The 24619-nt window shown below is 59.2% G+C and overlaps 2 protein-coding genes across 4 annotated transcripts in view; one reads left to right on the top strand and one right to left on the bottom strand.

The window, feature by feature from the left end:
• Positions 1-6399, top strand: part of TSPAN18 (tetraspanin 18) — a 203685-nt gene extending 197286 nt beyond the window's left edge. For 2 of the 3 annotated variants that reach the window (XM_068989282.1, XM_068989283.1), the window contains 2 exons: positions 547-630; positions 3089-6399. In XM_068989282.1, coding sequence (XP_068845383.1) covers positions 547-630; positions 3089-3136 — 132 coding nt within the window. In that variant the 3' untranslated portion in view covers positions 3137-6399. The remainder of the gene's footprint in view (positions 1-546; positions 631-3088) is intronic. The other variant, XM_068989284.1, reaches the window with a different exon arrangement.
• Positions 6400-7686: 1287 nt separating this feature from the next.
• On the bottom strand, positions 7687-23829 carry TP53I11 (tumor protein p53 inducible protein 11). Its single transcript, XM_068989285.1, has 8 exons — positions 23718-23829; positions 12098-12165; positions 11138-11297; positions 10444-10502; positions 10215-10263; positions 9775-9871; positions 8965-9066; positions 7687-8473 (listed from the first exon to the last, which is right to left on the bottom strand). The coding sequence occupies exons 3-8, from the start codon at positions 11264-11266 to the stop codon at positions 8340-8342; spliced, it is 570 nt and encodes a 189-aa protein (XP_068845386.1). The 5' UTR covers positions 11267-11297; positions 12098-12165; positions 23718-23829; the 3' UTR covers positions 7687-8339.
• Between the last annotated feature and the right edge of the window lie 790 nt (positions 23830-24619).

Raw genomic sequence — 24619 nt, forward strand, 5'->3', positions numbered from 1 at the left:
GGGGAGGTTGCAAACCAAAATCCTGCTGCCGGGCTGGTAATGGGGAGGAGTAGAAAGGGTGGGTGTGGGATGATAGAAGACGGTGGGGACTGCGAATCCCCAGGGAGCACCTGTCTCCAGGGAGAGCCACATAGAAATGATGGCCTACCTTACTGGATCTTCTGATCTTTTTGAGAGCAGACGGGAGTCTAGACAGTTACTGGAAATTTTCCAATATTCCCATCAAAAGAGAAAAAAAGGTCTGTGTCTGATTGAGCAGCAGTCAAGCTGGCCATTTTCAGCCTTGCCTTAGGGGCTGGAGGGCCAGGTGGGTCTCTGGTGCGTTGCTTCCAAATTGCTGGGTTTATGGGCTTCCTGCCTCCCAGCCCCTCCCTGCTAAACTCTCCCACCAGCAGTGGGACAGGGTAGGCCGGCTGCTGCCTGAGCTCTGGGGCCACATGCCAGTGCCTGGGCTTCACTCCCCAGTCGGGAGGCTGGCCCCCGACCCCTGTCCCTCCTGGCTTTGGCCTCACCTCTGGTCCTTCTCCGCCCCCCTCCCCCAACCAGGGCTGTTACACGGTGATCCTCAACGCCTTTGAGACTTACGTCTACCTGGCCGGAGCCCTGGCGATAGGGGTGCTGGCCATCGAGGTAAGTGAAGGCCCCCACTCCTGCAGTTCCCCAGAAGCAAGACACCCTCACAGGGTCTGGGGCAGACACTCCCCTACAGCCTGCACCCCCAGCCTACCTCCACCTCCAGATCCCTAGCTCAGGACCCAATGGGACCCCACTTCAGGAACTATGGGGTGATAAGCCCAGCCGTGCCTGTTTGCCCCCTGAGTTGTTATGGGGCTCTGGACACGTCTGAGCAAGTCTCCGGGCAATGGGGATAGCCAGGCCCTGAGAGTCACTCGCCCCCAACCCAAGGTCCAGAGTGAACTCTGAAGGATCAGTGCAGCTGATCTGAGGGAGGGGCTACAGCCTTTGCTGCTGCTCCTGCTGCTAAGTCGCGTCAGTCGTGTCCGACTCTGTGCGACCCCATAGACAGCAGGCCAACAGGCTCCTCTGTCCCTGGGATTCTCCAGGCAAGAACACTGGAGTGGGTTGCCATTTCCTTCTCCAATGCATGAAAGTGAAAAGTGAAAGTGAAGTCGCTCAGTCGTGTCTGACCCTTAGCGACCCCATGGACTGTAGCCTACCAGGCTCCTCCGTCCATGGGATTCTCCAGGCAAGAGTACTGGAGTGGGTTGCCATTGCCTTCTCCGCAGCCTTTGCTTCTGGATCAGGCCTTTTCTCTGTGGGATGTTCAGGGCCCTGGGGCCTTGTTAACCTCATAAGTTGCAGATGGAGTCCCAGCAGTGAAGATCAGAAGGGCGCTGAGCCCGCTTAAAAGGAAGGCCTCTGCAGACGCTTAGAGCCGCCACTAGGTGGCGCTGTGGCCAAACGGTGGAGCTGCCCGCTGCCTTCTATTCACCCGTCTGGGATCTCAAATCCCCTGTCCTGGAAAGTTGCGCAGTTTTACCCACGCCGGTTGATCTGAAGAAACGGGCGGCCAGTCCTTGGCCAGCGGGGAAATGAAATCAGGAAATGCAATCCTCAGCCTCCTCCTCCCACCTAGCACCGTAAACCTGGACTTGCTTAGCTCCTTACTCTGTCCTTTGCTGTGTTCACTCGCTCAGTCGTGTCCAACTCTGGGACCCCAGGGACTGCAGCCCGCCAGGCTTCCCTGTCCTTCACCGTCTCCCGAAGCTTGCTCAGACTCATGTCCATTGAGTACTGTGTCCTGCAGTCCTAGAGCAGTTTTGTGGAGACTTTCGAGGATGGGGAGATGGATTTATTCATTCACCCGTTCATTCACTCATCAAGCATAGATTGAGCCCCAGCTGTGCACCAACACTGTTCTAGGTGAACAACTCCTCTCCTGGGAGGAAGCCATGATCAAGAAACATAGATCAGTACCAGGCCCCCTGGGAAATCGCAGACGTGCTACCCTGCCGGAAGAACACGGGCTTCTGGAGTTCAGCTCCCAGCTCTGCCTCTCTCTGCACACAGGATGCCCGAGCCAGTTTCCTTATTGGCAAAATGATGCTAAAAGCGGGCTCCTACAGCACTGTGGACGTCAGAGGTGGGGGGACCCTGAGACAGGGGCTCATTAAACAGTGTCTGTGCTCCCAGTCTGCCGCCTTCACACCCAGCCCACAAGCCCAGCTGCGGCCTCTGTTGGGGAGTGGGGGGCAGAACCTCAGCAGGGACAGCCCCCATATGCCTCGCTTCCCCCACCCAGAGCCCCTCCCGGAGGTTCGGTCAGGAGCCTGTGGTCTGGGGACTGTGCCTTCTACTTGCAGGAGCTCTGGCATCGGGGTACAAGCCAGCATGAATAAATAGGCATCCCTGAGTCAGGGTCTCTGCATACCCCACCCCCCCAGGGCCCTTAGATTGGTGTTCAGTGGACTGTGCTCCTAGTTTGGGGAAGGGCTACGTCTTTCTTGCCTGTCAATAACATTCCTAGAAAGTTTTAATTTAACATCTACTATATAACAGGCCTCATTAAGTTGTTAATCACCTTAGACTTCCCACCTCACCCCCCTCCTGTGAGCTAGAAGAAGGGGAGTGCAGGGGCTGTGAGACTGGCCTCTGGACTCAGAATGCCTGGACTCCAACCCTGGATTCCTCATTGTCGCTGTGTGATCTTAGGTGGGTTCCTTGACCTCTTGGGTCTCACTTCCTGATCTGTGAAAATACTTCTGAGAAAGCATTTAGAACTGTGCCCAGCACATGGTAAGCTCTAGATATATACTCAGGCCCAGAGAAGGGAAGTGTTTGGCCCATGTTTGCTGACGGCAAATAAGGGAGCTGGATTTGAACCTGTGGCCAAAACCCCCTTCTTTTCATGACCACACCGCATGAGGGGACAGTGGCTGGCAAGAGGGGCTTACCCCCCCCCCCCCGCCCAGGGCAGTATCAGGAGTGCCTGCAGCAGAGCGTCCCAAGAGTGATGGGTGAGCCCCCTTCCTGTGCCAGGGCAGGCAGCCCCGTATCCTCGGGGTGGGACAGCCCCCTGGAGGGTTATGAACCCAGACTGACAAGCCAAATCCTACTTTCTTTGCAGCTATTTGCCATGATCTTTGCCATGTGCCTCTTCCGGGGCATCCAGTAGATGGTGTGGCCTGAAGCTTGAAGACACACCCCGCCCACCACTGCCCAGCACCCAACGCCATCCCCTCCCCCGCACCCCTGCCCTCTTGGCCCCGGGGGAGGAGGTGAGGCCATCATGAGTGGCCAGGAAAAGGGGCAGAGGAAAATAGCTATTTTTTTAACAAAACAAAAAGAAGACAAAACTATGGACTGATACAGCCCGTCTGGACTCAGAGTGGGCACCGCAGGTTCTCTGCATGGACCCGCGCACACCCAGGAGGCAGTCTGCACTGGAGACCAAAGCGACAGCAGGGCCAGGCCTCCTCCTCGGCCCAACCAGATCCGGCAGCCTGGGACCTGGGCTTCAGGACTGGGTGCCAAGAACATTGAGGGTGTCGGCAAGAAGGAAGCAAAAGGAGATGGTGGAGGAAGGCTGGCGGAGCCCAGGGGCCCCCAGGAGACCTGGTCACCACGTCCTCGAGGACTTGAAACCTCCTCAGAATCCCTGGTCCCCCAAAGATGGAGTTGTCCTGCCTCAGGCTGGGGCCAACATTAGGATCCAGATACTGGACTGAAGAATGTCCCGGCTGGTCGGGTCCACGCTTCCCCATCTGTCGGACCAAATAATCTGGAAAGTCCAGAGAGGGGCAGTTTCTCATCCACAGTCACACAGCACACGCATGGCCGTTCCGAACAAGAGCCCTGTCTCCCTGAGGCTGCCTGTCGCCCCTCCCAAGCGTCTGCTGGTCCCAGCGGATCTGCTCTCCCAGCTCCCTGGCCTCCCCATCCTGGTTTCCCCAGAAGAGAGAGGGCATGCTGCTCAGGAGTTGCCTCCTCCCAGCTCCACAGCTAAGAACGTTCTGGACTCTACCCTCCCTGCTCTCCACACCCCCACTTCCCCACTCTTCTCGAAGTCCCAGGAACACGCACACATGCACACACGCACCACAGCCCCTTTTCCACACTGCCCACCTTTCCCCACAAGGCCCTCCCTGGGCTCCACCAACTCCCTGGCTCCGAGGGCTGAAAGGAACCCCCAGGATCATCTGGCTCGCCTCTCCTCACTCAGAATTGCCACTTGGATGCCTTCCACAAGACCCCTGCCAAGACTTCTCCATCTTCTTCTTGCAGACCTCCAAGGACAGGGAGCTCACTACCTCCCAAGACAGGCTTCTTTTCGGACTGTTCTGACTTTAGCATCAGCTCAATACACGCAAGAGGTTTCTGTTTTTCTGTGGTTTTGTCCACGTCATGCCACTTGCTCTCTCCTTCTGTCCCAAAGTGTGAAGGCAACACATGGTCCCCCCCGAGCCCCTTTACCCTCAGGCTGAAGAACCCCAGGCCACCTCGTCAGTTTTGCTCTGACACAGTTTTCTGGTCCTTTCACCATCTGTAGCACACACTTCTGAGTGTCTCCTCAAGGATCTGGCAGGGGGAGGTTTCCTCACAGACACCCACACCTACACAGCACCCACAGATCAGCCCCTTATATATGCAGGTCTCAAATTCTAGAGCAGTGTTGACAACTGCATTGCAAGATGTCTCGACCCTGACCAGTCAGGAGTGGCAGCTGTGCAGAGGATCTGAGCTCTGGTCTGGGCTCAGTGGGCAAGGACAGCATGATCTTGATAAGTGATGTCTGCCAAGCAACTCGGGCTGGATTGGTGATGTCTGCCACAGGCATGGGCGTGGAAGGGGCAGTATGTTGCCTTGCTCTCCTCCTATCATTGTCCCTCCTTGGGGTCTGGGAAGGACCCTTTCTCACAGCTTCCAGCCTCCCCTCCAGCCTTCCAGCCTCCAGGAGACGGAGCAGCGGCCTAGAGTTCATGCCCCCCTGCTCTGCCACCTGATACCACCAGAGCTTGGTGCCTGCTGTCAAGACTTGGTTTGACCCTCCTCTTATTGCCACCTTCCCGCCTTGCACCCTCCCCGCCGTCCTCTCTGGTCTGAATCTTTCCATGGTGCTCCTGTACCTGGCTGCCCTGGCACCTCCATAAATGATGGTATAAACTCCCTAGAGACCCGGCATCCCCAGGACCCCGGAAGCCATGCAGCCAGCACCCCGGCCAGGTCTCTAGACCCACTTGGCTCCAACTTCCTGGCAGAGGCAAAGGGCTGGTATGAGGTGGACCAAAAAAAAAAAAAAGGCTGGGGTTAGAGTCAGTTTGGGCAACTATGTGGCTTCAGTTTAGGGGTGCCCTAGGCATCATGGCCCCATCCAGTCCCCACTGCCCAGGAGAATTTGGGGCCTTCAAGGTAAGAAGAACCAGGCATCAGGAACCACCCCCCACCCCCAGGTCCCTGAGATAAAAGGCTGGTCATGGAGGAACACCTGGGGGGAGAAGATGGGTTTGAGGGTGGATGTGAGAGTCTCTCATCACCAAGCGCTTTCCATAAAGGGTCAAGGAGCCCGGATCTGCCCCCACCAACTACATTCCGGGGCTGAAAAGGGGAAGCAGGCCTCTGCTCTGCAGCATTAACGCAGGCTGGCAGCTATTTGCAAGGCTGTCTGTGACCATTCTGAACAGGCCTGAGAAGGCAAAGCCCAGCCCCAACAGCCCTCAATGGGAACAAATGGCAATTTAGGGGCTGCTGGGGTGGGGGTGGGGCTCCCTAGGTGGCACTAATGGTAAAGCAGCTGCAGGCCAATGCAGGAGATGTAAGAGATTCGGGCTTGATCCCTGGGTGGAGAAGATCCCTGGAGGAGGGCATGGCAACCCACTCCAGCATTCTTGTCTGGAGAATCCCCTGGACAGAGGAGCCTGGATGGCTACAGTCTGTAGGGTCATAAAATCAGGACATGACTGAAGCAACTTAGCGTGGGGCGGGGCGGGGCATGGAGTTTCTTTGTTGAGACTTGCGGAGCCTGAAAATAGACCAGGAACCAGGGAGACTGTGCAGTTGGTCACATACCTTGCCCAGTACTGAGGCCACCTTCCTGCTCAGGGGCCGGGGGCTGGGACCCTGCCCAGCATCCTAGGCCCCTCCTCTCCTCTCCATGCCTAAGAAGCCCAGGCAGGATCCTCCAAGCCAGCTGAGGGCCCAGCCCCCCCACCTCCCTAGAAGACCCTCGTCCCTCCCCTGGTGGGTCCTATGTCTATTTTGGAAACTGTCCACGTTCCCTGCCGTAGGTAGCAGAGCTAATTTATCATGTTTATCCCCCCTGAGCCTCCCTTTTTTATATTATCTATCAAGAGGAGTTTTTGTAATATAAAGCAGGACGCCCACACTGATGGTTTTGCACTGGTTTTTGTGACTGTTTCTTACAAAAAGGAAAAGGAACGAAGAATAAATAGTGACCGTGAGGAACGGTGGTCTTGATTGGAGGTGGGGACGGAGGAGGCTGGGGCCGGGGCAGGAGCTTGGCGGGAGTGAACCGAGTAGGGCCATCTTGGTTGATCTTTTCGAACTTTTAGGACGGACAGCGCCGTCCCTGCGGGTCCTCGTCCACCCTCTCTGGAGCCAAGGTCGTGCCACCCGCCCCAGCTTGGCCGGCCCGGCCTGGCCCTGCTCCGGCACCCATACTTCCGCCTTCCATGCCAGCCTCCCTCCCCTGCTCAGCAGCTGGTTCTTAGGACAAACAGTCCATCACTTGCTGGCACATTAGCCAGGCCTCAAAAAGCATGGGTCAGCTTCGACACAGTGAGGCCGGGGGGCATGGCCCGCCAGCCACCATCACCTCCTCCCAAAGGCTGCACTGGCTCCGGGTCTGCCTGGGACTCGGTGGAGGGGTGGGGGCGGGTGGACAGGATTCTACAGAGAGACTAGAACCTCAGCCCAAGAGACGGAGGCCAGGCGGGAACGGCCCATCCTCAGGGTCCCGCTTCCCCTGCCCTCAGCCGCAGTCAGCAGCCTTGGACTCCTGACCTGCCGGGCGGGCCTCAGTTAACAGCGATGGCACCACTGGGCAAAGGCCATGTGGCCGGGTTTGTGGCCAATGGGACAGCTGTGGGCGTGAGGGAGGGCAGTGAGGCCCAGGGTCAGGGGTGGGGGGCCCCCTATGTGGCAGCAGCTGGAGCTGGGCTACACCTCAGGACCAACCACTCTGCCCCTTCAACACAGTGCTGAGACAGGAGGCAAGTCTGGGGCCCAGCCTGCTTCCCTGCACACGCGTCCCCAGGACACGGGGCCACCAATCCCCGTGTGATGGAGCGAAGGAGGGCGTCAGGTGAGGGACACGTGGTGGGCAGTGGGCACAACGGTGCTGGGGCTGCAGGGGGCTCAGCCCCTCTGGGGCACTGGGGGAGATGGGTGTGAGTGGAGGCGGCCTGCTGAACTGTTTCTTTTTGCCTTGCTGAGCTTTGAAGGTTACCCAGTCACACACACAGCCGGGCCTCGGTGGCAAACCCAGGACAGAAAGCCAAAGGGCAGCACGCTGGGGAAGGGGGGAAGGTGGACGAGCGGGCTGAGTCAGGTGTGCCGCAGACCCCAGAGGACATGCCCAAGTGAGGAGGAAATGCTTTTCTCTCTGTCTGATCCCCAAGCCCCATCACTGACAGGTGGCCTTCATCTGGGGTTACCTGGGTGTTCATCTGTCAGGGCCGGCCTGGGGCCAGGGGCAGGGAAGGGGCCTCCACGAGCTGGGGCCAAGGCAGAGAAGCCAAGAGTGAGGCCGGGGCTGAGAACAGGGCCCCGCTACCCCCAGGAGGCGGAAAGGGAGGTGCTGGATCAAAGGCAGCCCCCCACAGGGCTCCCTGCCAGCCCACAGCTGTGCTGGGTGTTTAGGGGGCACAGGGGCCCCTGTGTGTGGAGAGGGCCTGCATGGAAGGAAAGGAGCCCAAGGTCGAGGTCTCGGGTTTTCCAAGCAGGGGTGGGAGTCAAGTCTGGCTGCTTGGGCATCGTTGGCTGGGGGGTATGGGGGACGGACAGGGAGGCGGTCCACAGCCTCTCAAGAAAGAAGGGTCTCATGATAGGGGAAGAAGGGGCCTGGCCCGGCCGGAGGCCCGTGACTCAAGCTTTCCCGTGAGCTTCTGTCCAGGGGGATCCAGAGGCCAGGAGACCCATAAGAAGGAGGCGTCACCGTGCGGGGGGCAGGACGGGGTAGAGGGACCCCATTCCCTCCCCAGCCCTGAGGGCCCGAGAGATCACAGCATCCAGGGAGGAAGGGGAAGGCACCCGCCCTGCCTGCCCAGGGCAGGGTGCTTACTGCCTTCCAGAACCAAAGGGGACCCGAGGGCAGTCCCAGGGCCTCCCTGCCCCAGAGGGGCCCCTGGCCCGGCGGGTGGCTACACCTTCTTGGGTTTTCGGCCGACTTGGTAATAGTAGTAAACGCTGATGGCGACAAAAAGGAGGCGGCTGGCCAGCAGCAGCAGGATCCCCTCAGACACGAGCCCCGTCTCAGCTAGCGTGGCAGTGACCACTGGGAGAGAGGCGGGAGGGCACAGGGGTCAGGAGCGCTGTTCCTCACCCCCCAGCATGGGATGCTAGGGGCCCCGGGGCAGCTGCCTGGCTGACCTCACCCTCATCCTGAGCTGGGGCGTCCGGCCAGCCACCCAACCCCGCAGGTACGTCTGCTGTGAGTCCCCCACGTGGCAGGGACGGGGGCGAGCATGTGGGCACAGCTGGGCGTGTACTGTCCCCCCCTGTGCTGGGGACACAAGGGAGCAGAGGGTGGTGGGTGCACGGGTGTGCATTCAGGAGGGTACAGGCACACGTCGGCCGTGCGGGCACAGGTGTGCGGGCACACAGGTAAACGCGGCCACACGAGTCCCTCCCCCTCACACAGGTTTTCATCACTTCCCGGAAATCAAGTGGCAAGAGCTGGGAGGTCAGGGACCAAGCTACCGGCACCCTATCAGCAACCCGCCATCACCCCCCCAACACCCCGCAACTGTCCAGCTCAGGACTCACCCAAGAACTGGACCGAGAAGTAGCAGGCTTCAGTGAGCAGAGTCCATCGGATGATGACCTTCTCGGCCGTGTAGAGAGCATTCCACATGATCAGGGAGATGCCTGGGGGGAAGGGCAAGGAGGGGACTGGGCGCGGGGCAGCCTGATCCCCGCCCCTTGAGATGGGGGCAAGGGGTCGCTCCTCTTCCCTTGGGCACAGTAGCCAGGACCCCAGGCATCCCCTGCCCCCGCTCACAGGCAGGGAGCCAGGACCCCAGGCATCCCCTGCCCCTGCTCACAGGCAGGGAGATTTTGGAAGGGAGGCTGGATTGCACCCCACAGATAACCCTGAACATCAGACTGGGACTTTAGCCTGCAGGTAATAGGGAGCCATAGAAAGTTTTGGCGAGGCGGAGGGACACCACAGGCGCTGGGTTTTAAACGTCATTCAGTTTCCTAACAGGCACTTCTAGAAGTGGCGAGTGTTTTACAGACGCTGTGCTGATTTCGCCTCCTCTTCTAGGCTGTGAGACCCTGGAGGGCGGAGCCTGGGCTGCCTTCCTCTCTCGTGCCCTGGGGAAGCACTGCACACAGCAAGCGCTCAGTAAGTGCTTTGTCTCAGATGATGGTTAAGAACAGCCCCAAACCACGGGCGATGTTCCACCAGTGGCCGCAAGATGGCAGCACACACCCAGCAGAGACAGACCCGGCAGCTGAAGGGGAAGCGGAGAGCCAGCACAAAGAAAAGAAAGGCCCCCCAGGTTTCCCTCGCCCTCCACGCCCCGCCCCAGTTGCTCATCACCTTCCCAGCGCCCGCCCAGCAATACTCACTGAGGAGGGCACCGCCATAGAGGCGGATGGGGGTCTTGCTGGTCACCTGCGCTCCGTCGAAGACCGCATCGTAGAGCTGGTCAGGAAAGGCAAGGGCCTGCGGACAGCGGGTGGGAGGCTCGGGGTGAGGGGCTCCCTGTGGAACCTTCCCCTTGGTCATCTCCCTTCTTTCCCCAGCAGCAGCCCAGGGCCAGGACCCTGACTGCCCCCACCCCGTCCATGGCAGCAGAGTTCTCAGGTTCCAAGGACAGAGTCGGGACCATGGACCAGGGGACCTTGGATGCTCTAGGGCAGGGCACAGGGGGGATGAGCATCCGCACAGGTCAGGGAGGCGGCCAGAGGGCCTGGACAGCAGAGGCGCCAGTATGATGGTCCAGTGGCCCTGTGGGGAGCGGCAGCAGGGGGTCCCGGGGCAGGGGAGGGCACCGGGTCCCACTCACCATGATGGCAATGCCGGAGAAGAGCACAGCAGAGACAAACTGCCAGACTCTGGGGAGATGCGGAGAGGAAGGTCAGAGGCAGAGCCCTCGCTGCCACCCCCAGGCCCCAGCCCAGACCCTCCCCTCTCCAGGCAAGACACCGGTCTAGAGGGGGGAACCAAGGACAAGACTACACAGGGCCCCTCCCCACAGCCTTGCCCCCAACCAACACTCACAAGTCAATGCTCACCTGAGCCCCAAAGGCTCTCGAACAGCAAACTTGATCTCATTGCCTAAGACCTGGCTGATCTGTGGACAGAGAGGGGTCAGAAGGCGGCACTGTCTGCCCAGTTCACTCCCTACCTCCCAGAGCCTGCCAGATGCCCAGGAACCCACCTGGGTGCCTCTGCTTAGCCAGAGTCACCTAGGCTGGGAGGGTCACACTGAGGCCACTCTCTACCTCCTCTCGATACCAGGGCCCAGCGGAAGCTGAAAATATGGGGGCTGAGAGATGTGAGTTCAGGCATCTGCCCGCTGTGGACTTGAAGCCTGGCTCTACCATTTATTGGTGTGGTCCTGGGCAAGTCTTTAATCGCTCTGAGCCTGTTTTTCTCATCCATAAAATGGGTTAATAACTGAACCTACATCTCCGAGGGCTAACAGGAAGATTAAATAATGCTTATAGAGCAGCTGGTGCCATAACAAGCAAATAATCAGCACTCAACTAATTCCAACCATCCGTTTTCATTATTGCTGCTATTCCTCTGACATATCCATTACATTTCCAGAAAGTATGAGCTGAATCTGGAGGCCCCCTGCAGCTATATGGGTCGCAGCTACTCTTCTCCCCAAACAGTGGGCCAGACCCGCCTCCTCAAATTGGTGCTCAGAGGCAGACCCCCATGTGTGGTTGGTTCAAGGCCCCTCCTCCGACCCCGGCCCACCTTGGAGCGGTGGACCTCCCCGTCGTCGTCCTCCCCACCCACGCCGAGGATCTTGCGGGTCTTCAGGCGGCTCACGAGGTCCGTCTGGCTGTGCTTCTTCATGAGAGGCGGGGGCTGCTTGGCTGCCATCTTGTCCTGGAGCCCGGCCTCTGCAGTGGAGCTGCAGGGAGACACCAGTCTCAGCCACCGACCTTGACCAGCATCCAGATCTCAGAAGGCAGCCAGACCCAGCCTGGGGCCTGGGGGAGGCCTCCCCGTCAGCCTGGGGCAGCAGGTGGTCACCAGAGGAGGACTCTGAGGGCCTGGGCTTAGTTCTGGGCTCCCTAATCACCCAGCTGTGGGATGAAATGGGCAACTCACTGCCCTGTCCTGGCCTCAGCTTCCTCATCTGTAAAATGGGTTAGAGCAGATGGTCTTAAGGCCTTCCAGCTCTATCAGCCCGTCTGGCCTAAATGGATGTGGCCTACCCCCAGTGACCAGGCTGGAGAAAGCCTTACAGACAGTCATAGGGGAAGTGCAGGCCTAGGACTAGGCATTCAGGCCTAGATGGAGACCAGACCCAAAGATTCTTGGATGCAGGGAGTTAACTGGGGCCTGGGTCAGCCTTGCCAAAAAAGGGAAGGGTCTGCCTAAGCCTGGGTAGGAGTCCTGAGTGCTGGGGTCCAGGCCCCCACTGAATTTTTGCCCAGACAATTCCTACTGCCCAGCAAGCCCTCCCACCCACCCACCCACACTCCCAGACAACCTCCACTCAGCCTGCCAGCACTGGAAAGAAGGGGAGGGGGGACCCCAGGACCCAGCCGAGCCAGAGGAGGGCCGGCCAGGAGGGCTGGCTGGGCTCAGGGGCAGCAGTCCGGCCTTGCCTCTCCCTGCTCTCCCCACCCACCGCCCATAAGCTGCGAAGGCCCCCAGTCGCCAGCCTCCCCCAGCTCCACCTCTGGCCGGATCTTGAGCACCTACTATGTGCCGGGCGATGGAGACACTGAGATGGGTTGAGTGGCCGTCCTCACCTTCAGTCAGCACAAAATCTATGCGGAGACAACAGTGTAAGCCACAATGAGGTCAAGGTGTCCAGAAGTTGGCCTCCTGTAACCACAGCCATCCTGCTAGATGGGTACCGCTTGTACCCATTCTACAGATGAGGAAGCCAAGTTCAATGAAGTTCAACAGAGACCAGGTTAAAAAAATGGAAGCAGCCCCCACCCGAGTAGGTGCCCCACCCATGCCGGGTGCCTCCCACATTCCTGCACCTCATTCCCACCCACAGTAACCCCAGCAGGGCAGGAGAACCACCCCCCGAAAACCGACAAGGCTCAGAAGTTGCCTGTGTCTCCACCAGGGACCCGAGGTGGGATTGCCAGACGCCCCTGACCAGGCCTCAGACGCAGGTCTTCCTGTCTTGCGGCCCCAGCAAATGTCTCAGCCTCCCAGCCACAGCCAGGGCTTCCAGAGGGAGGACACAGACATATCCCCAGGTCACCTCCAGTCCTCCAGCCTCCCGGTGTCTCAGAACAAAATAAAGCGCCCAGAAAACAAACATCAGAACAAAGACTCAAATGGCGGGATATTCAGATACTGTGGCTTTAGACCGGATGAACTGGGCATGGCGCACACCAGCCCCGAGTCTGGAGATAATGGTCATCCAGTTTCAGTTCAGTCACTCAGTCGTTTCTGACTCTTGCGACTCCATGAACCGCAGCCCACCAGACCTCCCTGTCCATCACCAACTCCCGGAGTCCACCCAAACCCATGTTCATTGAGTCGGTGATGCCATCCAGCCATCTCATCCTCTGTCATCCCCTTCTCCTCCTGCCCTCAGTCCCTCCTAGCATGAGGGTCTTTTCCAATGAGTCAGCTCTCCTCATTAGGTGGCCAAAGTATTGGAGTTTCAGCTTCAGCATCAGCCCTTCCAATGAACATCCAGGACTGATTTCCTTTAGAATGGACTGGTTGGATCTCCCCGCAGTCCAAGGGACTCTCAAGAGTCTTCTCCAACACCACAGTTCAAAAGCATCAATTCTTTGGTGCTCAGCTTTCTTCACAGTCCAACTCTCACATCCATACATGACCCCTGGAAAAACCATAGCCTTGACTAGATGGACCTTTGTTGACAAAGTAATGTCCCTGCTCTTGACTGGAGGTCTTTTGTGAGTGATATCCAGACCCAGCAGCCCTCCTAAGCCCCGCAGCCTAGCGCCTCATCTGTAAGAAGAGGGCAGCTATGCTCTTCCCTCCCGTGTATACACGTGCTCGGGGAGTGGATGGCGGCAACTGGCGGTGACCTGGAAGGCAGCCCAATGCCCAGTGCCAGTCAGAGGGGAGCCAGGGTGTAACTGGGCTCCTCGGGGCAGGACGGCAGAGGGAGGCGGCCCAGGCACTGTCACAGCTCAGTCACTTTCCACCACCTTCTTGGAGATCCAGGTAGAAGGTATAATTAGACTTGCATCCCTCCTGATGCCAGATGGACTGCTGGAGGCTGCCCACGGGAGTCAGTGAGCCACTGCGAGGAACAGCCCAGGCCTGGCCCCCACCCGGCCCTCCACCAAGGAAGCACCCGGCAGCCACCCTTCCGCTTCCAGCCTCCCCTTTGGTCTTTTGTTTATTTGCATACAGCAAAATGGACCTTCTCTGTGGTCTGTAGCGCTAAGAATCGTAGCGCAAGGACAGGTAACCACCCCGTCCACATCAGGACCCTCCCCTCGCCCTAACCCCTGGCAACCACCCATCTGTTATCTGGCATCTGTCGCCATAGTTCTGTTTGTGCACACGTGTTACATAAATGGAATCATACAGTATATAACCTCGGAGACCTGCTTCCTTCTTTCATCCAGCATCGTGCCTTTGAGACCCATCCACGCTGTGCGTATGGACGGTCCCTTCCCCTTGGCAGGAGAGTGGTATTCCCAGATGCCAACTACCAGTTCATTTCCCCCGTCACTCACTCACTGACGGACATCTGAGTTGTTCCAGAGTGTGACCGTTGAGAATAGAACTGCCACAAACATTCGTGTGCAGGTTCGGGGGTGACCATGAGTTTTCATTTCTCTAAAGTAAATGCTTGGGCGTGGGATTATATTGAATTACAACATACAGTAAATCTACAGTCAACTCTAGGAGAAAGTGCCAGACTGCATTCCAAAGCAGGAAACCGTTTACGTTTCTCCACAATGCATGCGTATTCCTGTTCTTTCACGTTCTCCCCAGCATCGGCTGTTCTCAAACTTGACTTTGGCCCTTCATATGGGTCTCCCTGGCATTTTAACCCTTCTCACCCAGACCGGCCAGGCTGCCTGACTCAGTCCTGCTGTGCCTGTTACTAGCTGTGTGGACAAGTCACGTAGCTCTGAGCCTCGGTTTTCCCCATCTGTGAAATGGAGCCGTAATTCTCAGCTCCTAGAGATCCAGGGGCAAAAAGGGAAGCTTGGTCCCAGCACACAGCAGAGCACCTGCATGTTTACATGAAAGAAGTGCGTTTAGTGAGGTTTAGCTGTGAGCTGGGCATGGGGGGTGGTGGCACCCGGCCTCTGCCCTTAAGTAACTTACAGCCTGGGTGGGGGTGGGGAAGCTGATCTGTCAGCCACCAATCAGAGCAAGTTGCTTCTCTGAGCCCCAGTGTTCTCATCTGTGAAATGGAAACAAGAATCCTTACATCTTCCCTAGGGCTAGTCAAAGGAGGCAAAATAATGGCCAGAAAGTAATTTGTAAAGGGCCAGCTAACTGCTAAAGCCGGAAGAGCTTAGCTGCCAAAGCCGTACTCTCCGGAGTTCAAAGCCCAGGTCTACCACTTCTTAGCTGTGTGCCTGTGAGCAAGTCACTTAACCTTTCTGAGGCCCCATCTGCAGCTGTGAAAGCCAAAGGTCTTCCCTCACCGGAATGCTGTGAGAAAACACGCATGGGGAGAGCATAGGGCAGTGCCGGGCCCACGCCAAGCGCTCGGCTGAGATGGGCACTGATACACAGACATCCCCTCCTCCCCATGCCCCCCTATGCGGCAGGGGCTCAGATGGAGACCGGGGAGGATCAGGAGAACGGCCGAACTAGCATTTCCTAACATCTCCACCCGCTGGACAAAGCCCCAAGATCTCAATCCCATCGCCTAAGGCTGCCGCTCCAGACCAGGTCAGCGATCCCTGCTGGGAGGGTTGGCTGCCTTCCTCTGATCCCCTGTGCCCTCCCCATCAACACAGCACAGTGCTTCCCTTGGCACCACAGGCCCAGGGCTGGTACGGATGGCCGGGGCGGGGGAGGGGGGGGTCACAGCATCCTGGGCACTATCAGAAGTCCAGCATTATCCACAGACACTGCTGTCAGGCAACTGGGCAGGGGGGACCCACTGTCGCCACCCCTGGAGCCCAGGGCCCAGCCCCGGCAGTGAGCTCACCACCAACAACAGGCCCTGCAGCCTCCCACAGAAAGTGAGATCCTGAACTTTATCTCCAGGGAGCAAGATCCCCAGCAGCCGGCCGGCCCTATGGAGCTAACTGCTCTGAGCACTGAGTCCTGGGGCTCTTTCACCCCAGGACCAGGTCCTGTCCCCCCAGGGAGGGCAAGTGGGCAGCTCTCACCAATCCTTAAGCATCCAATCCGGAGACGACCCCACACACCCCCATCTGCTCGGGAACTGTCCTGCCTTTCAAGGCCTCTCCAGGTGTCTTTTTTAGGAGATTTTAACCTAAGAGGATGGAGGGAGTGTCCCCCACTCCCTCGCTGCACCCCAGCTGGATACTGGCTTTGGGACAGCCAGACCTGGGTTCGGATCCTGCTTCTGTAAAGCGCTGCAGCTCTCCCAGTTTCTGCCCCTGTGCTAATGAGAAGGGGCACTCTGCCGAAGTGCAGGGGAGGGAGGGAGTATGTACGGGCAGGTGCCAACAGCAAAGCGCCCTTCCTCCCTGCCCAGGGCCAGGCCAGGCTGAGCTCCTCCACCTCCTCTTTCCTCACCCAGGCGTGCAAGTGGAAAAAGCCTGCCTGTCACAGCTGTCAAGCTTCCGTTCCCAGGCCCTGCTGCCTCCTGAAGGGCCCCTAGGGCTCCGCCGGGGGGTGCCAGGCTGCCCAAGGCAAGTGAGAGAGGGGCGGGAGGAGGGCTGCCTCTCCACCAGCCAGGCGAGGAGAAGGGGAAATTCAGCTTGCAGTCCCCAGACCCAGCGTTCATGACCTTTTGCATGCTGCCCCCAGCCAGCTTCTCTGAGCTCAATTCCCAATAAACCAGCAAATCACGGGCCTTCAAACAGTTGTTCCCCTTTCTGAACCACTGCCCTCTGCTCCTCCCACCTCAAGGTCCCCGGCTCCTCAAGGGCTTTGCAGCACCCCTCCTCCAGGGCACCTGCCTAGGGCACAGTGCCCTCACTGCTCTGAACCCTCAGTGGCGGCCACAGGCCACTTCCGGCCCATCCTTCAGCGTTTCAGGGCCAGTTGGCCTCCCCAGGACCCAGCGATCTGAAGGGAGAGCTGGTAATCTCCCCACCTGAGAACTGTCCGGCGGGCCCCCGGACACAGAGATACTCAACGGCACAGACGAAGACCAGACAGTGGGGCCAAGGCAAGCAGGCCTCCCTCACCCCACCCAGAAGACTCAGGATCACTCTCTGAGCTGGCAGGGCCCAAGGGGAGGCTCTGATCCAAACACTGGCAGGACAAGGCAGAGAGCTGAGGCCCAGGGCGGGCAGGCGCTGCCCCGGCCCATGCCTGAGCTGCTGACACAGAAAGGGCAGGGAAGGGACTCTGTGGTCAGGCAGAGCTGGGTTTCAATCTGGCACCTCCTCCGGCCAGGCAGCCTTGGGCAAGCAGGTCAGGGGTGCTGAAGACTCCCCGAGAGTGGCAGGGGTTTTCCCTGGCATCTGGGGTGCCCAGGAAATGGGTGGAGATTGCATGAGAGCGCAGGATGAGACCCCACTCCCCAGACCTCAGAAAGCCGCAGCCATCTGGAGGGGAATGCCACAGTGCAGGGCTTACTGATGGTTTTGCTCACGGGGCCTGGACAGCTCGGGGGTGTGGGAAGAGCTCAACAAAAATTTGTGACAAAAGTTGGGGGGAAGGGTTTTGAGGCCCCCTGCTGGCCAAGATCAGACCCCCTGTAGGCCCTTCCTCCTTCCTTATCCGAAAGAACACCTGCAAAGAGCTCCCAGAGCCTGAAAGACGGAAGGGGCTGTGATGGGACAGAGGCTGAGCTATGCCCCAGAGACTGCACCAAAAGAGAAGGGCTCATTGGGGCGGGGAGTGTTGTGGGGGGGTGTTACAAGGATCGAGGGTGGGGATGGGAGGGTGGGTGTATACTTAATGATTGGGCAAACGTGGGTTCAAACCCCCAACCCTTTCTCTCAATTGTTCTGTGATGTCAGGAAAGTTACCTAACCTCTCCGAGCCTCCTCATTTGTGAAACCACAGAACGAATTCTTAGCTCACCGAGTTTTGATTAGACAGACTGAGAAAAGGCAGTGGAGGGGCCTGGCCCCTGGTGCTCCACAAAGGACAGCAATGAACAACACTAACGGGGCATCTGTCCAGGCCCTACCCCCACAGCAGATCCATGGGGCTGGGGCATCACTCCCATGCCAATCTTGCAGGACCTCTCTTCCAACCCCCCCAAGAGCCTTCCCGGGAAGCCTGGTTTCCATAGAAACAGATGGACTGCAGAGCAGTCCCCTTCGTGGAGACTGTGCCCCCAAGAGGGCTGGCTTAGGAACCTAACCGGCAGGGGAGGGGGCCCAAAACACCCAGCAGCTGCCAAGCCTCTGGTGATTCAGTGGGGAGTCACTGCTGCTGAGTATCAGAGCCAAGAGCTGCTTCCTTTGCAAACATGACCCTCTGCAGGAGGGCCAGCGCGCCTGTAAGGAGAAACGCCCCCCGATCATCCACCCCAGGAAAGGAGGCAGTGGACAAGGACTTCCAGAGCAGGAACTCTGCGCTCACCCCCAGAGCCCGAAGAGCATGGCTGTATTACAGATAAAGAAACTAAGGGCCAAGTGACTTACGCACACGTGTGTCTCTGGCTAAGTGACAAAGCTGAAATTCCAACCAAGTTAATGGTGCCTAATGGATATTCAGAGAAGAGCTCATGTGTGTGTGTGTGTGTGTGCACGTGCTCATGTGTGGGCTGGGGGTGTGGTGTGGTGAACATGACACCCAACAAGAACCGAGCTCTAAGCTTTCTTCCCCATCACATCTCCCCTTGAAAGTCCCTGGCGGGTTGCCAGCATCTGACCCCCACCCTGGGGTCCAGCCTCCCTTGGATGAAGGCCTGTGACTCTGGCAGGACCTGGGGAAGGCTGCAGGGAGACCCATTGTTCTGTTATCACGTTGGTACAAAATAGCTGGAAATGGGGACTGGAACCTGCAGCGGAGGAGAGGGGAAGTGAGAGCCGGAGTCTCCCAGCTCTGGGCAGAGGGAAGGGAGGCGGGGAGAGCCCCAGCCAGGGCACCTCAGGGGCTAGGAGGTTCAGAGCCAGCCTCATCCTTCTTGCAGTCCTTCCCTAGGGCACCCCATCAGCCCCTTGGGCAAGAGGGGGGTCTAAAGACCCCCAGCCCCGAAACCTCCGCTTGGTTAGGGCCTCAGGCAGAGTGAGTCTCCAGTCTCAAGGGTCCAAGTCTGGGCTCTGCCTGACGAGTCCTGTGCCTTTGGGCAGACTGACCTCCTGGAGCCTCCGTCCCTTGACTGTTAACACGGTGGCAACGCCTGACTTACTGGGCTGCCAGCAGGGTCACCCTGTGCATCACGGCCATGATCACGGTGGCCTCTGGGGTACAGGTTTGCGCCAGGGTACGGGGTTTTCTCAGTGCACACAGGCTAAGGGCAGAAGCCAAGGTGAGGGTACCCCGCGGCAGGACTTCCTTGCAGCGTGTCCCTCGAGAGCAGAGCCCAGTTATTCTAAAGGCCAGCCCGCCTCGTCTCACAAGTAGCCGGTGAGTCAGGGGAGGGCGGGGCCGCCTCATCCACCTCTCAGGTACCAGCTTCACCACCCGGGCTAAGGATGCGTCAAGGGCGACGACGACAGAGTAGAACCGGCCGAGGAGAGGAAAAAACACGATTCGAATCCCTCAGGGACATAAACCTGCCCCCATGACAAGGCTCGGTAGTCAAGAAAGGGATTCCATGACCCACTTCCAAGAACCTCCAGGAACACAGGAGCTGGCAGCAGAGGCTTTGACAGAAGCTGGAAGGCTGAGTCCTGAGTCACTGGGCTGGGAGACAGGACAAGTGAGGTCAACAACAGACTCTGCCCCCGTGGGAGAGGGTAAGCCGGGGCCCGATCTTGGGACTCGGTTTCCTCCGTCTCAAAAATGAAAGTGTGGTTTCCAGGGCCCCTCCTGGCTGTGATATTCCTGACTTGGTTTCCAGACCCTGTCACTCACCGGCCACACTCCAGTTCCAGCAAAGAATCCAGCACAGGTTGTCCCGCCCCCAAGTCCCACCAGCACCTCACTCATTGGCTCTGGAAACACACATTCTTGCTGCCTTTCTATTAGTTCTCTTTCTTTTGAAGCTACAGAATTTCCAGGACAGAGGAAAGCCCACATTTTCATCACGAACATCTCTAAGGCCGTAGGGACAGAAAGAAAACAAACATCCCCTGCTGTGGTGGAGAGGGTGCCAGGGCAGGGCAGGCAAGGGGCAAGAAGGAGGGGACATGGGAGGTGGGGGCCACAGTGGGGGGGCAGCCCTTTGATGGCCATCCAGCACCACTCAGGAGTCACTGCGAGGGGCATCCCTGTCCCTACCCTCATAAAGGGCAGAACACACGGAGAATTCCCGTCCTTTTCAACCCAGGAATGGGCCAGCCTCCCCCTTGGCCCAGTGACCACGTCAGGGCCCTCAAAGGCAGCTGGTGCTTCCAGGCCCTGTGGGGCCAGTCATCAGGACAGTCTGGCTTCCAGATCCCACGAGTTCTTATGAGAAGGCAGTGGACATATCCCTCGCCCCTCCGACTCCTCCCATCTCCCGTGCCCCTGAAGATGCTCAGAAACTTGGAGGGGAGGAGAAAGGGAGTTTCCCTGAAGAAATGCTCCACTATTTTGAGCCAACTTTTTCATAAGCAAAAAGCTATTTGCCCTTTGGGCGGGTTGGGAGAGGGAAGCAGAAAGGTCCCGGTACTTCTCCTGGGGCCTGGATGGGCCAGAACCACAGACCAGAACCAACCACCTTCCCCAGGATGTGGGGCTCTGGCATGACTCAAAAGACCTGTGCTGACATCTGCTCCAACACTCGGTAGTTGCATGGCCTTGGGCCTGTGACACCATCTTGGCCTCAGTTTCCTCCTCTGTCGTAATGACACGCACCTCCCACCGATGAGAAGCGGCACAGAAACACCTAAAACAGTGCTGATCTCTGGTGAACACTCAAAAATCACGTTGCTATTATTTTCAGACAAGGAAATTCTACTTCCCTGCTCAGTTTCTCCCCTGGCCATATCAGCTTCAGAACAGGCCTCCCTGGAGCGGCCACATGTGGCTACGGAGTCGGGGGTGCTTATAGGAGAGGGGCCATAGGAAGGAAGTGGCAAGAGGGAACTCGGGTCACTCTGGCTCAGGAGGAAGATGCCAGCCTGAGTGTACTGACCACAGGTGGGGAGGGAGCACCTGGGGAGGGCCAGGGCTGAGCCTGGGTGGCTCCCCTCCGTGTCCCCAGCGTTTGGCCAGGCCTGGCCCTGCGAGAGGCGCAACCACTGTTGTGAATAAATGGTTGCGATGCAGGGTGAAAGGAAAATATTATGAGCTTGGAGTTAGAACACTGGGCACCCCCCCTGCAGCTGCCTCTGCTGAGGCCCTGGGGTTACTCACATGTCACTTCTGAGCGTCACTTCCTTCATCTGTGAAATGGGAGAGCGAATCCCCTCTCAGCCTGCCTCTTCCCCACCCGCTCACTCTACCCCCGCTGCACTAGCTCCTGACCGCCTGGTCACTCACTCTGTCCTGTCTGACTCTTTGCAAGCCCATGGACAGTAGCCCGCCAGACTCCTCTGTCCTTGGGATTCCCAGGCGAGAATACCGGAGTGGGTTGCCATTTCCTCCTCCTGGGGATCTTTCTGACTTAGGGATCGAACCCACAGTTCTTAGGTCTCCTGCATTGGCAGGCAGATTCTTTACCACTGAGCCACCAGAGAAGCCGCTGGCTCCTTACAGTTCCTCAAAAAAAGCAGGCATATTCCAGCCTCAGGGCCTTTGCACAGGCTGTTCTCTGCCAGGTCTTTAGTCCCTGAAACTCTCCCCAAAGCTCACTCTCTCTCAAAACCTTAGCTGAAAAGTCACCTCCTCAGGGAGACCACCCTGACCACCCTATTTGAAATGGTGACCCCACTCTTGGCCTCAACACTCAACTTCCCCTCGCCTCACCTCTCAATACACTATATAATTTGCTTATTTACTTTATCAGTTATTTGTCCCTCCCCCACTCCATGTCAGCTCCAGAAGGGCAAGAATCTTTCAATTTTGTTCACAGCTGTCTCTTAGTGCCCAGAACTATATCTGGCACTTTGTTCATTAAATCACGTTGGCCTAGCCCTCACTAACAGTTTTGTTCAGTAAATGAAGGAAAGGAAAGAACAGTTCTGGGCTGTGTGACTATCACAGGTCACTGCTAACTCCACTGTCCCTCCCATGCCAACCTCAGGACCAACAAGCACCAGGAAGCCCTTCCTCCAGTAGACAGAGGAGAGAGTACCATAACATCCTGCCGGAGGGGAGGCAGTGGAGAGTGGGGCTGGAGGCCCTGGGGTGGGGGTGGGATTGACAGATCTGCAGAGAACAGGCCTGAGCTGAGGATCCAGCAGCTGCTGACCAGCCAAGCATGGGTGGAGGGCTTTGGGCCTCAGCCCTCCACTCCAAATTTAGAAAGATGTATTAAGCTGACAGCAAGCGGGCAGAAAAGGAGTCAGAGCCGCAGGTTCCCAAGACAATGGGGCCTGGAGGGGACCTTGGAAGCCAGAGGGCCCATTTTAAAGATGGGGGAACAGAGGCCTGGAGAATACTTGGTCTTATTTATTAGGCTAACAACCCAACAAGAAAAATCGTCGTTCCCCCTGGGCTAAACGGAACGAGGCTGAAAAATGGACTTTGCCCCCTCCTGGCTCTGCAACAACCCTCTCACCACCTCCTTCCAGGTGGCAACTCAGAGCCATGGACCTGCCCGGAGGATGGAGTCCCTGGTATCTGCGGGCTGGAGGAAGAGAAGGTATCAGCCCCCTCCCCACAGGCCACCAGGGCTGGAGGTCCAAGAGGCCGCTCAGTGTGGGCGGGCATCCCCGGTGCCCTCCCCGCAGGACGGCCCCACCAGGAAAAGTTTGTCCGAAGGAAATCAAGCAGGAAGTGCGGGGCCCGTGGGGCGGCGAGGCGGCCTTGGGCGTCGGCGCTGGGCAATGAGCTCGGGAGAAGCCTCGGGGCTCTCGGCCTCCACCCTCCACCGGGCTCCCGCCCCCGCCCCCTTCGCTCCCGGGTAGAAACCCGCTTCCCCCGGGGCCTCGCGGGGGCGGCGGGAGTCCAGGACCGGGCGGGGGAGGGCGGGGCCGAGCGAGATCCCCACCGCGCTGGGGGCGCCGGGGAGTGGGCGCGGCGTTCTGCCGGCTCCCCTGCGCACCCCCAGGGTGGGTGCGAGTTCACGGCCCAGGGTTGGCAGCCCCGTCCACTGAGAGCCAGGACAATGGCCCAGCTCTGCCCCCGTCCCGCTAAGCGCGCGGCTCGGGAGAGTGGGGAGCGCCGCTTTCCACCTGTGCGTCCCTAACCCCCTCCCAACAGCTGGGGCTTAGGCGCGGCTGCCGCCTCTGCTGCTCCCAACCCGGGAGACTGGGGTCTCTCGGTCTGGCTCCTCCCCCCTCCCATGGGTCCTTTATCTCCCAGCTCCAGACACCCACCCACTTTCTGAGGCTCGAGTCTGCGAGCCGGGGGGCTCCAGGCGGTAGCTCTGGGCTGTTGGGCGCCCGCGGTGCTCCCCGCCCCCGGCCGCCCGAACCAGAAGATCCGGCCAGACTTGTGGGCAGCGGGAACTCCGCCACCTCCAGCCTCGACCCAGCGGGGGCGAGGAAAGGGTCTCGCAAGTTTGTGCCGCGCGCACCCCGGACCTGGGAACAATGGAGGGAGGAGGAGGATGGGGACGGCGATGGAGCGGGGGAGGGGACAGAGAACCGAGCGCGGGGACCGAGTCAGACCCCAGAGCGGGAGAAACTGCTTTCCGCTCGGCTTCTCCCTCGCTCCGAAGCAGAGAGCCCGAGCCCGAGACGGGCAGGCGGAGGGCGGAATCAACAGTCCAGGGGGGAGGAGACGGAGGAGGGAGGAAGCCGGAGGAGAAAGGGAAACCGAGTCAGAGGACAGGGCAGCGAGCGGAGAGCGCCAACGAGAGGACCAGAAGGGGCTGCGGGACGGCGCCCGGGAGAGCCGAGGATGGGGGTGGGGGCGGAGATCCCCGGGGTCCCGGCAGAGCCTGCCGGCGCCGAGAGGCGCTGGGGCGCCCGGCTCGCGCGCACTGGGTCCTCACTGTCCCCGGCGGTCCCTGCGGCCGCGAGAGCCCCGCTGGGCTGTGCTGCGCAGGCACCCGGCCGGCTGGCGGCGGGAAGGGAAAGTGCGAGGCTCCGAAGCGGCGGCGGGGAGCAGAACTTACGTTCGTAGCGCCTGCTGGCGCCGGCGCTGCGCGGAGCTGGGGGACTCGGGCCCTCGGGCGCCTCACATCGCGCCGCCCGCGCGGGGTAGAGCAGGGCAGGGCCGGCTGGACTGCGCGCGGCGCCCTGTGCGGCCGGGGTTTGCCCGAGTCTGGCGGCCCGAGCTGGTCCCTCCTCTCAGTTCCGCGCACAAGCCAATGGCGCGCCGTCCCCTCCCACGCGCCGGGCTGCCTCGCCCCCGAGGGTGGCCGCCGGGGAGGGCGGGAGAGAGGGGTTGGGGGGACTGGGCCCCCCGGGCTCCCCAGCAGAGGCGTTCCTGGAGATGGCCTGCGGGGGGCGCGCTCACGCTCCGGGGGGAAGGCGGTCGGGAATCCTAACCGAGGGCCCGCGCCTCCCAGGGAAGACTTTCGTGGCAAGTTCTCCTTTGGTGAGACTATCAACACCCCCATAGGTTGGCAAGCCACCTTGTCTTAAATATCCTTGGGGTATCCCCTGGGGCCTAGGCCAGTATCTAAAACGAAAAGGACTCTGCTTTGACTGTGTAAGAACACAGTTGTACAACAATGGTCCCCGTCTTGCTGAACGCCCGCTCTGTGCCAGGCACCGCGTGCTGCAGGAATTAACAAGTATTAACTCATGTAATTCTCACAACCACCTATGGGGCCGGGATGATGGATCCCATTTCATAGACGGCAGGGATTAATGTTTGATTTCATTTAGCCTTCTGGCTTCCAGCCTAGGCTCACCCTTCTGGTCGCCCCTTATTTGGTGTGACTTTGTCAAATAACCTGACACCATCAACCCCTACAACCCGCCCTCCCCCGCCGCCCTCCCCCCTCCCCCCACCTCCCCTCCCCCCCCCCCCCCCCCCCCCCGCCCGGCATACTCACACATCTCCATTCTC

This window comes from Capricornis sumatraensis, chromosome 16 (assembly GCF_032405125.1).
Source record: "Capricornis sumatraensis isolate serow.1 chromosome 16, serow.2, whole genome shotgun sequence".
NCBI classification, from domain to species: Eukaryota; Metazoa; Chordata; class Mammalia; order Artiodactyla; family Bovidae; genus Capricornis; species Capricornis sumatraensis.